Source organism: Lodderomyces elongisporus, chromosome 1, assembly GCF_030384665.1.
Source record: "Lodderomyces elongisporus chromosome 1, complete sequence".
Lineage (NCBI taxonomy): Eukaryota > Fungi > Ascomycota > Pichiomycetes > Serinales > Debaryomycetaceae > Lodderomyces > Lodderomyces elongisporus.
In genome coordinates, this window is record NC_083673.1 from 1,881,509 (window position 1) to 1,896,963 (window position 15,455).

At 36.0% G+C, this 15,455-nt stretch overlaps 3 protein-coding genes across 3 annotated transcripts; 2 read left to right on the plus strand and 1 right to left on the minus strand. All coding sequences in view use genetic code 12, as the record gives it.

Moving 5' to 3' along the window:
• Window positions 1–2,052: 2,052 nt before the first annotated feature.
• On the plus strand, window positions 2,053–3,717 carry PVL30_000672 (uncharacterized protein; the record flags this gene model as incomplete). The annotated part of the gene is made up of 1 exon (XM_001528129.2): window positions 2,053–3,717. One exon carries the CDS (start codon window positions 2,053–2,055, stop codon window positions 3,715–3,717), a length of 1,665 nt encoding a protein of 554 aa, XP_001528179.2.
• Window positions 3,718–6,955: 3,238 nt separating this feature from the next.
• Window positions 6,956–9,829, plus strand: PVL30_000673 (uncharacterized protein; the record flags this gene model as incomplete). The annotated part of the gene is made up of 1 exon (XM_001528130.2): window positions 6,956–9,829. The coding sequence occupies one exon, from the start codon at window positions 6,956–6,958 to the stop codon at window positions 9,827–9,829; it is 2,874 nt and encodes a 957-aa protein (XP_001528180.2).
• A 3,287-nt stretch (window positions 9,830–13,116) lies between these two features.
• PVL30_000674 (uncharacterized protein) lies at window positions 13,117–15,325 on the minus strand (the record flags this gene model as incomplete). Its single annotated transcript, XM_061119178.1, has 4 exons — window positions 13,117–13,273; window positions 13,995–14,000; window positions 14,655–14,747; window positions 15,279–15,325. 4 exons carry the CDS (start codon window positions 15,323–15,325, stop codon window positions 13,117–13,119), a joined length of 303 nt encoding a protein of 100 aa, XP_060975161.1.
• Window positions 15,326–15,455: the final 130 nt, after the last annotated feature.

Genomic DNA, 15,455 nt, shown 5'->3' on the forward strand with positions numbered 1-15,455 from the left:
AGCAACAAAAAAAAAGGGAACTGCACGGCAAATTTTTATTTTGCAATTTGTATAAATATTACAAGCTATTTGTTTCATTGCCTATTCTTTTTAGGGACAAACGGAACCCCAGATACCGCCACATTTCACATTTCACATTTTACATTTAACAAATTACATTCAAATCTTACCAGACTACTCGAAAGAGAAGAGAGGAGAGAGAGAGAGAGAGGAAGAAGAGTTTAAAAGAGGAGTTGAAGAGAGGACTTTCACCACAAAAAAAAAAAAAAAAAAGAAGGAAAACGCGCTTAGGCGAGCAAAAGAGGGCCGCGGCGCGAGAAAGAATGGATCTATAGCAGCAATATTAGCTCCTCTCTCCCCACACTTCCCACCTCTCTCTTCCCTCCACATTTTAACTCCACAAGGCCCCAAAAAAAAGGCATATGGACAATTGAAAATTTTTTTTATTCAAGATTCGCTTGTTGTTACCTTTTTGTACCCAAACATAGGCTTCGCACGTGCGGCACATGCGGCACATGCGGCACTTGGCGGATATGGCGAAACTGTTGCTGGTATAGATCTTCTCTAGTCCTTCTTCTACTCCTCCTCCCTTTCCTCCTCCCTTTCCTACGGCACAACCATTAAACCATCTCCATTCTTGGTTCTTGGTCTTACTCTCTCTTCCTGTGTAGTTCTTAGAGTGTTCTGCCACAATTGTGGTTAATTTTAAAATAATAACTATAATAATAATAATAATAATAATAATGAAACAAGACAAAAAGGAGAGAAACGAGGTTAAAGCAATTGTGTGGGTCTCTCTCTTTTGTCTCTCTTGTCTCTGTCTGTTTGTCTCTGTCTGTAATATTGCGCACATTTATTCCATATTTTGACTGACACACATAAACATACTTGCATACATACAAGGTTCTAGACAACGGAAAAACAACTCCGATCATTCCTCCAGCTCAGCTCTTGGTGGCTCTTCTTACATAACCAGTTCTCGCCAAGTACTACCATAACAGAAGCAAGAAAACAATAAGGAGCAACAAGCAAAAACAAAAAAAAAAGAGATCTAGAACTAACTAGAACCGACCCCCACCCCATTTTTTTTTACCTTTGACTCAGCCAATGACTAAAGTCGGTCTTCCAAAAAAAAGAAAAAAAAAACAACGAGAAAAGAGGAGTGAAAGGGAAGCAAAGCAAAGGGAAGCAAAGCAAAGGGAAGCAAAGGGAAGGGAAGGGTACCCTTGCGTCAAATACAATTTACATCATACTAATAGTAACTATTTCCGACCTATAGTAACTAAATACATTCAAATAATAGGAACAAAATACATCTTCCTTATACGACTTGTGACATTCAAGATATTGTTTAGTCTAGTGAGTCAGTTGCTCATTGAAATCTTGACATGATGGTTGACGTTTACTACGCATTCCAGTTCCAATATAAAAATTGTTCTTAGATTAGTGTCGTTGTTATTTGACACTAACACCAAAGTATTGCAACCTAGCTCCATTTGTCCATTTGTCCATTTGTCCATGTATGATGATGATGAAGAAAATGATGGGAAAGGAGGTACAGTTCCGAGAGTCTCGCCGTTTAATTTCTTTTTCTTTTTCTTTTTCTTTCTTTCTATTTTTATTTTTGCTTCTCTCAGAGTTTCCCCGTATTTTTGCTTGTCCCCTATATGAATACTGCATACAACAAAATCATCATGACTAGTCACATAGAGCTGCATCGTCCTTTTGAGGTTGCAAATACCCTGTCTTTTTTTTTTCTTAAACAAAGAGCTTATACTTTATACTCAAACCAACCACGGCAACAACAACAACCACCACAACAACAACAACAACATTACTAATAATAATATTATTATTATTTTGAAAAAGGATCCACAGTTTGAGTATAAATACTCTTGAGAAGTAGCAGATATACCATAACACCAATAACCAAATCATCCTTTTTTGTCTTTTTTATTAAAACACTTTTAATTTTCTTTTCTGAAAGACAAACTAACAACACAACACTATATACATATATTTACAAGCACTTGAAAGATAAATAGCATCAAGATGACGATCCAGTATTTGCCCCTCGAAATACTCCAGAATATTATTTACAAACAATTGCGCCAGCTGCTGGCACTGCCCAGTGAATACCAGCAAAACTTGGCCTCCTTGGCTGCCACATCGAATTGCTTGCACCAGTTGGCCAATGCACAGTTGTACCAAAAGATTACAATTTATGACGATGACAATTGCAATGTCATTTCTACTAAAGAATCCACCATTCGAACATATATCCATATCAAGCATTTGTCCACATTTGTCTACAATCTAACCGTCGACAATTTTCTCAAGATTCAGTCCATCCATATCCACTGTAAATCAAACTTTAACAAGTTTGAATACACTGCATTGTACAATAAGTTGCTGCACTTTTGGAACATTACTCAACACTGCATTGAATTGATCAACTTTGACATTGACAATATTCGGAAAAATCAAACCATTTTACAACACTTGGCCAAGAATAGCTACGAAGTGATGGAGGAAAATGACGAAGTTGTTGGTAACCAGTTTAACGGAAACAAGATTACCAATTTGCTGAATTGGTCGATTTTGCACGTGCAAGAGTTGTCGCAATTGGCTACTGTTGTGCACCCCAATTTGAAAACATTGGACTTTTTCATTGAGGCCATCTTGGGCGACGAAGATGTACCTAGAGAGCAAACTATTTGCTTGCCCCAACTAGAGCAATTGAATTTGAATACCACATTGTCTACACAGTGCTTTCTCCAATTGAAGTTGCAAATGCCAAGTTTGAAGAAGGCTTCGATTTCATACTCGCACTCGTTTAATAAACCCCCACTAAATTTTGATGATTTTCACATGATTAACTTTGACGAGTTGACTGATTTGGAGTTGAAGTTTAACTGTTTGCACTCTGACTGCACCTGCATTAATAACTTTTACCACGCATTATCACACCAACATAGGAGCAATCACAATACTTTGCAGAATTTGACGAGGTTAAAGAAACTCACTATTGTTAACCACAATTCCAAAAATCAAGTTAGTAATTTACAACAATATGCCGGACTTGTATCGAACCAGCTCAATGCATTGTTTAACAAGTTTTCCAAATTGGAGTACCTCTATATCAACCTCAATGAGTTTATCAAGAATGACCAATGCAAAATCAACTGGACCAATTTTAGTGACCTGATTCAGTTGCTTTCTCAACTTGAAACATTGATTATCCCTGACTTTTTTAAATGGTGGATTCCAACTATTCAACTCATTAGACACCCATTTATCAATACTTGCGCTTGCCTGGAGTGCAATGAGATTAGACGCCATTTTTTGCAAATGGCACAGTATGATGAACAGAATAATTTTACACACAATTTTACCAATTTTCAATTTGAACCCCAGGGCGAGAATACGAATCAATTGGTTAATATTGACTTGGTGAAGAAGTGCAATAGCAAGTTTCTCTCACATGTCTTTAATGCATTCCAATCACAATTTCATCAGCTGATTATCTATTCTATGTCTACACAATATTTTAGAAATAAATATGAAAATACACATGAAGGTGGTGGTGCTAATGATGATAATGTCTTGGCTCAATTTCAAACATTGTTGAGACACAATCACTTGAAGAAGTTGGCTGAGGAATTGAAGGGAGAGCATAACAATTTAACAGTCAACTGTGGCGGTGTATTGATTTAAAGGTTTTTTTCTGGAAATGGAAAAAGATTTACTTTACTTTAGTTCTAGTTTAATTATATAATTTTTATTTATTTAGTTCTTTTTTTAACAAATAAATACACGGTTTTAATCTCATGGAAACAAAGAAGAAGAGGTAAAGGCTGTCTACTGTATTGTGACGTATTTTTTGTTGTATATTGCCTTGTTGGTTGCAAAAATATTTGAACCAAATAGTGTGATGGATTGTTGTGAATCATATTATCACGTGAGGAAATTTATAAAGAAAAGAAAAAAAATAAGTATATAAATATATATACATATATATGTATATGTATATGTATACATAATTTCTGATTTTTCATTCTATTAAGTTCGTTTGGTAGCACAAGTAAGTCATGTGACTTTTTTACTTTACTCTTTATTTCTAATCAGCAATTCACATCTGCAATTTATCAATTATTTGGAAATATTACTGCAGTCAACAAAGAAATATTATAAATAGCCCTCTGTTGTTTTAAACCCAAACATCTTCCTTTAAAGAAAGAAGAAAAAGAAAAAAGTGGGGGGAAACCATTGGAACACAAATTAAATATATGTGTGTACCTATAAATATAAATTGTAGAGAATCTTTATACATACAAAAGTTGACATATGGGTGTAAATCCTTGTGTTTGAATTCACCTTAATGCAACATTTTCACTATTAGATACTCCAATTTGCAGTGGTAATTTAGCAATGCCCTTTAATGTAAGCCTCGAAACCTAGATTATAAGTAGTCTTCACTACCAGAATCGAGTTTCGAGATTACCGATATCGTCAAGATATACTAAGATTAAACTTCAAAGAGTATTGAAAAACAATCAAAGGCACAAGTTTTGTCACATATTAAAACAGTCGACCAAAATGATTACATCCTCTTTTTTCTTCTTAGGCTGTTAAATAGTTGTAGGATAAAGGGATCCTCGATCTATTTCGGGATACGTAAATTGCAAAAAGAAAACAAAAAAAAAAAAAAAAAACTATTTACAACGTACTTCTACTCTTCCATATCCAGACCAAGTCAATATTAGTACAAGGGGTCCGTGAAATTCAAGACTCCCATAAATGATAATTTACAGGTTTCCACTGGTGGCACGGGCAATCTCAAAAAAAGAGGAATAAATAATAAAAAAAATAGGAGAAAAAGCAGAGAAAGGAGAAAAAGGAGAGAAAGGAGAAAAAGGAGAAAAAGCAGAGAAAGGAGAGAAAGCGAATAGAATAAGGAAATTAGAAAGATACAGAATAGTGGGGCAAACGAAAACAACGATGCTAGTCTCGGTAATGCTCGTGTTCAGTTGTAATACTTACCCTTTCTAACTAGACTTTGTTTAACCGGTTTATTACAACTATGTGAAAAACGTTTTGGTTCAAATACAAATTGGCATTGGCTTCAGCATTAATGCCCTGTCAGGATAAGTTTTGCAATAGTTTTTTTTTTCATACAAAAGAAGGAAAAAACCAAAATGGAAATCAAGACAAATTAAATTTTGTTAACAACTCTTTCATCACTACTCAATCAACATTACTCAAACATCATTTAGTCAGACAAATTAACCTTTAAGGGTATAGGTTAGTTCTTTTTTTGATTTTTTGGTTTTTTTTTTGATTTTTTGAAAGGAGACGTCTAAGTACCGAGCATGCATGTCATTGTGTTTCCCGATGCGGAAATTTTTCTTTTTCATTCTCTCTTACATTTCAGCTTTCTCTTTCCTTTTCGATGTGTTTGTGTCACTTTGTGACATTTCTATTTTTTATTCTTTAATTTCTTTTGCTTTTCCTCTAACTTTGCGGGGAGGAGGGAGGGAGGTGGGTAAAGTTCAGTCTTTCTATTTTTTAGAAGGCACAGTCCAAGTGTATTTTTGAAGTGTTTAGAACAGCAGAAATGATATGAGATTATAAGATCACATATCAAAAAGTAGATATGAGGTATACTTGCAATGTGAAACAGATTTCTTCTTTTTTCTTTTTTTGTCTTTTTTTTTTAAGTGTCCAACATTTTTTGATTTGTTACAGAAACCACCAATATCTCTCAATACTCTTTGCTTAGAGAAGACCATTCCCTGCAAATAATTTACTATTGTCCTTTTGATTCTTTTGTGAGAACTATTGACCATTTTCCATTTCTTTTTCATTACCCCCCCTTCTCTCCACACCCCACTCACACACTCATCATAGAAAAAAAGAATGAAAAAAAAAACTACAGCAAAAAGAATAACTAACAATATTGTAATGTTATGTCAGTATTTTTCTTCTTAACGAATAAAATTCAAATTTTCAATTCATATTCCCTATACCTTTATTGGCCTGCCTGTCTTGCACTTGCACTTGCACTAGCATTAGCACTTGATCCAAAACTACAATTTCCAAATGGAGTTATGATTTCGTTAGTGCGCACTGAATAGGAACGCAGATCTCGTATAACCCAATTAGGAAATAAATTTCTTTCCCACACAATTTTTATCTGTTCCCCTACCAAACCTTTTCTCTATTCCACAAATCTTTTCTATTTGTCTTTAGTAGTTTACGCAGATATATGCCTGTCACCCATATAGGTCATAAATTGCAGCGATTAACCAAAGATGGTAATTAAAACTTTTGGATATATGGAGTAAAAAAAACAAAAAAAGAGGAGTCCAACAAGAGCACAAAGTGGAAAGACACCAAACAATATGGGGCAGTTGATGGTGAACCTTCCTTACTTTACCTGTTTAATAACAAATATATATATATAGCTGTTACGATATCCTCTGGAATAGAAACTAGAAGGGGAAAAATTTCAATTCTACTTTTTGTTACTTTTTCTTTCTTGGATCTAGTTCAGCACAGTCAAGGATAGTTATTGTGAACCAGATATACTGTTTTGCTTATCATCTATTATACTTTCCTCAGACCATAATCTTTAGCCAAATATTGTCAAAATTTGTCAATACCAAAACACTTTCATATTTGAAAATATACAAATCAAGAATAGAAGAAAATAAGGAAAATAAAGAAAGGAAACATTTTACCAAACCTAAACAATTTTTTCCTACTTGATTTCAAAAATTTAGATTCACAGATTCCAACTTTTTTAAAAAAGAAAACATACTATTCCGTTTTGTTTCGTTTTTTGTTTTTGTTTTTTTGATTTAAATTCAATTTCTTTATATACCCATAAACCGCCAACAAAAACATTCTTTTTTTTTTCATACATACCCACCGTTATACAATATAGATAACTATGTCTGAATTGAACTTGAGTCCCGTTGAGTTGCACAACTTGAGGACATCATGGTCCAAAACCAACCAAAAAGAGTTTTTTGATAAGCTCTACCCCAACTTGTTGGATCAAAATAGGTCTTTGCGTCGAATCTTCAACAATGATGATTTTGTCGTTAAACACCATCTGGAAATATTTGCTGATTGCTTACAGTTTGTTATAAGCAATGTACAGGATGCTTCGTTGGTTGATGAATTTTTATACCAGTTTGTACAGGAGAACCAGAGATTTGCTAGCATGGCTGTACAGTATCTCGAACCAATGGGAAATGCGTTTATTACCACTTTTAAACAGGTTTTGAACACTTCATGGACCAGTGTATTGGAATTGGTGTGGATTAAAGTTTTTGTCTTTATCGCAAATTCTATCTTGGGCTACGAAGAAGATGTCAAGAGCGAGACGAGCTCATATAATGATGCTGAAATTCCACCATTGAATATTCAAAGAGGTTCCTCTGTTAGTGGTGCTGCTAGTTCTGATAAGAATGTTACCCCAGTAATGGACTCTTTGCCATCACCCAGCACTCCAGCAACTCCCGTAATGGACTTTGATGTTACTCCCCAAACAGTTAAGACCAAAAACACATCTTTATTGAATAAACACAATTCGATTGAGATTGATTTGAAAGCAAATGAGAAATACAAGGGTTTTAGAAGATCCCAAAACGTTGCCGATGCTCCAGTGCAAGTAGAAATTCCAAAATCACCATCGTTTCAAAAGATCCACTCCAATATGTCTAACAACTTGAAATCGTTTTTATCCACACCAGTGGAAGAAGACGAAGAAGAAGAAGAAGAAAGAGGAGGTTCTGGCAATGTTTTTGCTTCACCAAGAATTCCATCATTTGACCCAAGAAAACGAAGCAGCACTAGCAGAAACGGCAGCACCAGCACCAACAACAGCAATAATTCTCTGGACCTGACAAGGAATAAAAGTTTGCCACAAACACCAAAAAAATCAATGTCCATGGTTGAAGATGTCGATGACGAGCTTGAAGAGTTTGCTACTCCAAAACCAAGTAGAAGGGGTTCTTTTTCAGAGTCGTACCAGCCAACATCAATCTTTTCTAGATTGCAAAATCAACACCCGGCAATGTTGGCTATTGCAGATGAAGATGCAAATGAAGATGCTAAATCTGACGATTCGATTGATGCTGCTCCTTATGATCCAAGACAAAGGAGAAGAAACAACAAGAACAATAATGGTGCTACAAAAGTTGAAATTCCTTCACCAGAATCTTCTGAGGTTGATGAGCAAGAGGAAGAACTTTTTTTCAACAAAACCAAACAACAACAACAACAACAACAACAGCATAATGTGTCGGCAATTACTTCTTCTGTTCCAGAGAGATCTTTATCACGTGGTGGTCTTACGGGTGGTACCTTTGATTATCAATCATTTGGTTTGAAAGGACTTGCTCCAATTGTCGAAGATGACGATCAATCATCAAAGTACGAATCTGATGGTGAGAACCGCAAATTGAGCGTTAAGCGTTCTGGTGGATCTGCATCGAGTGTTGGTGACTCAACTGACTCGAGAACATCGTCATTGTCGTTGCACAATTCAGATTACAAGTCATCGATTAATTCAAGTGTTGGCCCTGCTGATTCCGGTATTAAGGGTGCAGGTATCACACAGCACCAACGTCAACACATGAGAAATGCCTCTGGTGCTTCCGATGATTTTCAATTTGGTGCACCAGCACCACCAATTTCGCAACAACAACAACAACAACAACAACAACAAGCACACAAGAGAAAACAATCAATGTATTCGCTTTCCAAGAGTTGCTCTGCTTCCGTGTCATCGATCAACTCCACTTCAAGAGCCTCATTGGGGTTCATGAGATCTTCATTTGTATTGAAGAAGGAGATGGAGCAACAAGGATACAACTATCCTGAGAATGTTATGTCTGTACCGGGCACTCCAAGAATGCATTCAAAGACCTCAATGAGTGCTATGAATACACCCAAGCCTATGTACTTGGCTGCTTCTAGATCAACCACATCACTTCGAGGTGTTTCGGGTGCAGGTGCAGGTGCTGGTGCTGGTGGCTTCAAAAGCAAATCCGCATCAGCCATGAGTTCTCAGGTTTTTGTTGATGCCAGTGATAATGCATCAGAGATGTATAGCACATTTGGCAGCAAGTTGCCAATGCAAAGGCCAGTTACGGCATCTTTGGTTCCTTCTTCTTTGTCCACTGCTACAGAGCCAGCCAAGAAGGGATTCTTGCAAAGAATTACTTCGATGTTTTCGTCTAAATCTTCATCTTCATCTCCAACTTCAACTCCAAATGCTTCTGCTGCACCATCGAGGAAGCAGTCAGTTGCAAATATTGTTCAAAATCCGTACCAAGACATGGCCTCGAATGAAAACTCCTTTTCTCACGTGCCACATCCTAGTGCATCACAAATCAATCTTGCACAAACACGAAAACAACAAAGTAGTTCTCTTTTTGCTCCTCAACAGCAGCAAATGCACCAAACGCAACACAGGCCAACTATTACAAGTTCTGCTACCAACTTGTCTTCGCAGACATCGACACTTGCAGCTACAAGCAAACCAGCAAGTTCTTTGTTTTCTTCTGGTGCTACTGGTAGAGGGGGAGCTGCTAGTGGTTATAGATACCATGGCTCATCACACGATTTGCATTCGGTTTATTCTGGTGATTCGGCATCTACTGGATTTACTGCAATGTTTAAGAAGCACGGTGGCAAAAATGGTGCTGGTGGCGACAATATCAAGTTTGTTCCACCACCAACTAAGCACACGAGAAAGGGCAACAAGTATAATGTGAAGAAGGTGCCATATAGTACAATCTCGTTGCTCAAGTAAAGAAGAAGAAGAAGAAGAAGAAGAAGAAGAAGAAGAAGAAGAAGAAGAAGAAGAAGAAGAAGAAGAAGAAGAAGAAGAAGAAGAAGAAGAAGAATATTAGCTGGTCTATTCTTTTTTTTGCGTCCTATTAATTTGTTTTTATTTTTTTAATTCGTTCGGATGTGGGGTGGGGGAGGAGCTAAAGTCAAACACTCACTCATACAGAAAGTTTGTTTTCAATACCCTTGACTAATTTTTATTTTATTTGTAGAACTATCCTTTTGTTAGTTTTTAAAAGAAAAAAAATATTTGTGTATAATTTAAAACGCAATTGATTGCAATGATGAGGTTTTTTGTAGGAGCAGGAAGAGGATGAGGGCGGAAGATATTATTGCCAGTACGAGTATTGATAATATATTGTCTGTTGCAAATGTTTTTTTCAGTTGTCCATTTTCCATCTTTATTTATTATAATTATTTTATTATATGCTTTTTTTTTTTTTTTTGCATTGAGCTTTTCAAACCCCAACTTGTTTCCACTGCATGAGTAGTTTTTATGTTTCAAGAGTCTTTTGTTTCCTTCTTTCTTTCTTTTTTTGTTTTGATTGGTAAAACAGTTTTGGAACAGGGGCAGAGCAGTCTAATTTTTGTAAAGTGTTGAAAAGGGGCTCTATATTTTTTTTCAATTGTAGTATTATGGGGAAAAAAAAACTATAAGCACAATATCTATGAATCTAATTTTATTATTGGTGAAGCATTGTTTTGAAAAAGATCAAGAAAAAAGAATATATAACCACTACAACATCAACAACAACAACAACATTAAATCCAATTCAAGTAAATATTCGAAAGCTTCCGCAAGTGCCGGAAAGAAGGGGAGCCAAAATAGTTCAACCAGCCAAAAAATGGATGAACTAGACTTGCTTGTAAAAAAAAATAGAAAAAGAAGCAGAAGTTGCTAAATTGTGTGAGACCATAGCAGGTATGTAGTTGGCGATTTTTTTTACCGTGAATGAATCTACTCATTGAGTATGTGGATGTGTGTTTGAGTGTGGTTGGAAAGATAAGGCTAGCTCGAGAGCCTTGATCATTGAGTCCATACCACTGGAGTTCGGAACTCGGAACAAAAAAAGAAAAATCGAATCAAACGCAAAAGGAGTTGCAGACAGACAGACAAACTGTCAGACAGACAGACAAAAATAAAAAATACTTTTTATAATTTTCGTATTTTTATTTTTTCTCTTCTTTTTTTTTTATGAAACACAATGGAATTCCGGATTCACATTCTCTGCGCGGAATATTCCGTTTGACTTTGATGGGTGATTTTACTATACCAAGGGTCAATTTTCCAAATTGCAAATTATTGATAAAGAGCTTGAGAAAAAAATTATGTGTGTAATTGTTGAATTTTGTTTCAATATGGAAAAAGAAAAATATAATTTTTGCAATATACCTACTTAGAATGGCATAGTTTATAGCAAGTCCTTTTGGGGGTATTTGTAAATCAGCACTTGCTAATTATGCCATGGAGTATGCTTTCTATCATATATATGTATATATGCAATAGAACACATAGTTTTCCAATAGCTCGCCAATAGCTCGCCAATAGTTCTTTAACAAGTATTTTTTTACTGCCTGTCGCATAGCACTGTCACAAGTAACAAGTGTACGACTGCTGAGCATCGGTTTGAGCTGGTAGCTCACCGATACCAGCGGTTTGAGTTCGTGACTTGATAGGCTATATTCCAACTAAGTGTAATTGTCAATGATCGCACCTATAAAGGTCTCAATGCTCATAAGTTAAGAGAGTAAATTGTCTCATACAAAGTCACTAGTAAGGAGAATCGTGAGAGTATACACTCCGCACGTTCACCTAGTGATTTGTGTTCAATGTAGTTGACCGTCTAAATTATGTATTTAACCGATATTTCTATATAATAGTGATAAGTTAATTTTACCACTTCTCGTTCCTATTTATATAAACTCATCTCGTTTGAAGTTTCAAGTTTCCCATGTCGTGCAATATTCTCCAAATATTCACTTAGCGGAAACGAGGGCACAGAGCGTCCAGTGTGTGTCGCACTGTGACATCTTCCCCCCTTCAAAGTCAGATGAAAGATACGGCCTAATTTCAGTTGTACTTTGGAAAAATATTGATTTGAGGTAAGATAACTGTACAGTATGATGATAACCGTTGTGGCCTCCCCCCCTGCAAAGCAAAGGCTTACCTATTAAAAGTGAGCGAAGCGGCAACAAAAGGTTTCGACAATTTCCTGAAATTCTATTGAATAAAAAGGGAAATGTTCTCATCAACGTTTGTAGCAAATGAATACCTTCAAATCCAAAAACCAAATATTGCGGGTTTTGTTCAGTTATTGTTGGGATATAATTATCTTTCACGCCGTGCGGGTTACGAGTCGACGTCGACAATACATTGGGTAAAGTAAAAAGCATTTCACCATCAACTAGCCGCGCGCCTGGGTCTGTTTGTTCGGAATTCGTCGACAAAATATCAAGACTTCGGTTAAAAACTCCCCTACTACTAAAAACGGAAAGTCAGCATCTCCAATATTCTAATAATTGAACGTCCTGTAGAAACACTGAGGTTTCATAAAATAAGTTGGTTGTTCCTTTGGGATTCTGTCCCACGGTAGTTACCTTCTCCGTCGAAACACTGAGGTTTCATAAAATTTGTTGGTTGTTCCTTTGGGCTTCTGTCCCACGGTAGTTACCTTCTCCGTCGTTTTTTGAAAGGTGTATCTTCTCACCCGAAACACTGAGGTTTCATAATAATAATTGGTTGCTTCTTTCGGGATGCAATTTTGTCTTTCTCTCAAGATGCTATAAAGTCTTTCTTGCGAGATGCAATTTAGTCTTTCCCTCGGTAGTTACCATCTCCGCCGTTTTTATCTGGTGTAATTCTACCTCACCGATAACCCGTGTAGTTTGTTTAGTCTGCTACCATCATACTCAGATGAATCCGTAGACAGTAATGATGATTTCTTAAACGCTGCTTTAACGGTGCTTATTTACCTTCTAGAATGTAATAAGTCTTTTAAAAATGATATAAACCCAAATTAGGGATGTGGTCATTATCCTAAAAAAATACTTTCCTCGATCTTTGCACCAATTGAGGGTAGCCACCTATACCCGTGCAATCTTCGGTACTCGTTTCAACGCCATGCCTATCACACGTACAGCCTTCAAACTATAGCCAAGTCAGCAGACACGACTCTATTCGGTCTATAGTTGCACTCTGTCTAACGTCTACAACCTTCGCCCTCTGTCAACTGATGGGTGAATATTCCATCATAAAGTGTTGACAGTATACGCTATTTGATATTTTCTGGTGTAGTCTCGGATACGTTCCGATGACCACGATGCATTCTGTTCCATTGGACTAAACTCGCGCAGTTCTCCAATGAGGAGTAGCTCCTCCTTTAAACTATAGTTCACAATAGTGAAGCTATTAAATTCGTGGATGAGGGATTTACTCTTCCACAGGTCCTTCTCATAAATGATATTGACCAAGTGTTGAAATGCCAAGGTATTGAAATGTCATGATCATTCAATATCCTGGTCGACAATACTACTTAACAGTAGCCTCAATCAATGTATCAATTACTTGAAATATTAGGTAACCATATCAAATCATTCAAATAACATGATTTGTAAGGATTTGAGTTCCTCACTCTGGTCGCCATTCTGTCGCATAGCACTGTCACAAGTAACAAGTGTACGACTGCTGAGCATCGGTTTGAGCTGGTAGCTCACCGATACCAGCGGTTTGAGTTCGTGACTTGATAGGCTATATTCCAACTAAGTGTAATTGTCAATGATCGCACCTATAAAGGTCTCAATGCTCATAAGTTAAGAGAGTAAATTGTCTCATACAAAGTCACTAGTAAGGAGAATCGTGAGAGTATACACTCCGCACGTTCACCTAGTGATTTGTGTTCAATGTAGTTGACCGTCTAAATTATGTATTTAACCGATATTTCTATATAATAGTGATAAGTTAATTTTACCACTTCTCGTTCCTATTTATATAAACTCATCTCGTTTGAAGTTTCAAGTTTCCCATGTCGTGCAATATTCTCCAAATATTCACTTAGCGGAAACGAGGGCACAGAGCGTCCAGTGTGTGTCGCACTGTGACACTGCCCCTAAGCTGCTCTTCTTCATACCTTATTCTTAGTTTTAGTTCTGTACACCTACGTTTAGTCTTGGTTACATTTACATTCATGTAAAAATTATATATCGCTATCAGTCGTATTTTGTATCATGTAGGTATGTTATGTAACTTCCATTCAGTAGGAGGAAGGTGAAAAGAAAGAAAATTTTTAAATAAGGGAGAAAGCTCCGTTATGATTGCTATGCTCTTCAAACCCACTTCTGCTACGGCTCTATTGTCCTATAATTTCTTTTATAGGCTTTATATTTTTTTGCTTCTTCTCTTTTGTCCTTTTCTAGATATTTATATTTCGCTTCCTACCAACATCATAAGACAATATCAATGAATTCTTGACAGCATAGCCCCAGTCAGAAAGTGTCAATGTCAAGTCCGTGAAAGCAACAACAACAACAACAAGGAAAAGAAAAAGAAGATAACGCCATTGCTAAAGCCTATCTTTTGGCAAAATGCCAGATGTAATCTTGCAGCAATGTATTACAGCTATGGACTCACATATCAAGCATTGATTCATTTCGTTATTCCCCATTTGTCTCTCCTTCTTTTTTTTGTCTCTATAGTCCACCATGTAAACTAAACGCTAAAATGAAACTAAAAAGAAAAAAGAGGAAGAACCTCTAAAAAAAATCTATCAAAAATAAAGACCACAACTAACCCCATTCCACTTCTCAACACCAACTCTATTGTGACGTCGCTATTCATGCATAAAGCTCGACCTTGATGCCCAGCAACCCTGTCCCACTCGGTACTAATCCCAAAACAAAAAAACACAAAACTATTGATGAAAAGCAAATAAAGACACAAAAGTACGAATACAAAGAATTTTGTACTATATGTGTTGTTTTTTTTTTTCACAAGAGTAAGAGAAAAACTAAAGTCTTTTTTTTTTTCTAAAACTCTTCCCACAAGACAACCTGAGCACAAAAATTAAAAAAAATAACAACGGTTACATCGAATCAAGGAGGATGAATAGCACACCAACTTTGATATAAGCACCAAAAAAATTTTTGGTTAAGGATAAACACAACTCAACACAACATAATAAAAGAACAAGGAACAAGGAATAAGGAATAAGAATAAGAATAAGAAATGTCGGATGTGATAAATATGCAGGAGTCCATAATTTTGTATTCTTCATACTTTCACTGTTTAATTTTTAATCTTTCATAATTTTTATTGCGTTTTGCATATTGCGTTTTGATTGAAAGAAGAAAAAAATAAACATATATATATATATAAAAATAAGAAAAGAAAAGGAAAGAAAGAATGAACGATAAACCTTGTGAACCCACGGACTAAATTCTCCAAGCACGGATTTGACAACATAAAGTTTAAACCAAGGTAACTTTAATCGAATGTCTTAAAAAAATTTGAAAAACTAAACATTTTTTTTTCTAAAGTAAAGAAAAAAACCCAAAGAGATTGTTCAAGTCTCTTCTCAACAAAAATTCTTCTG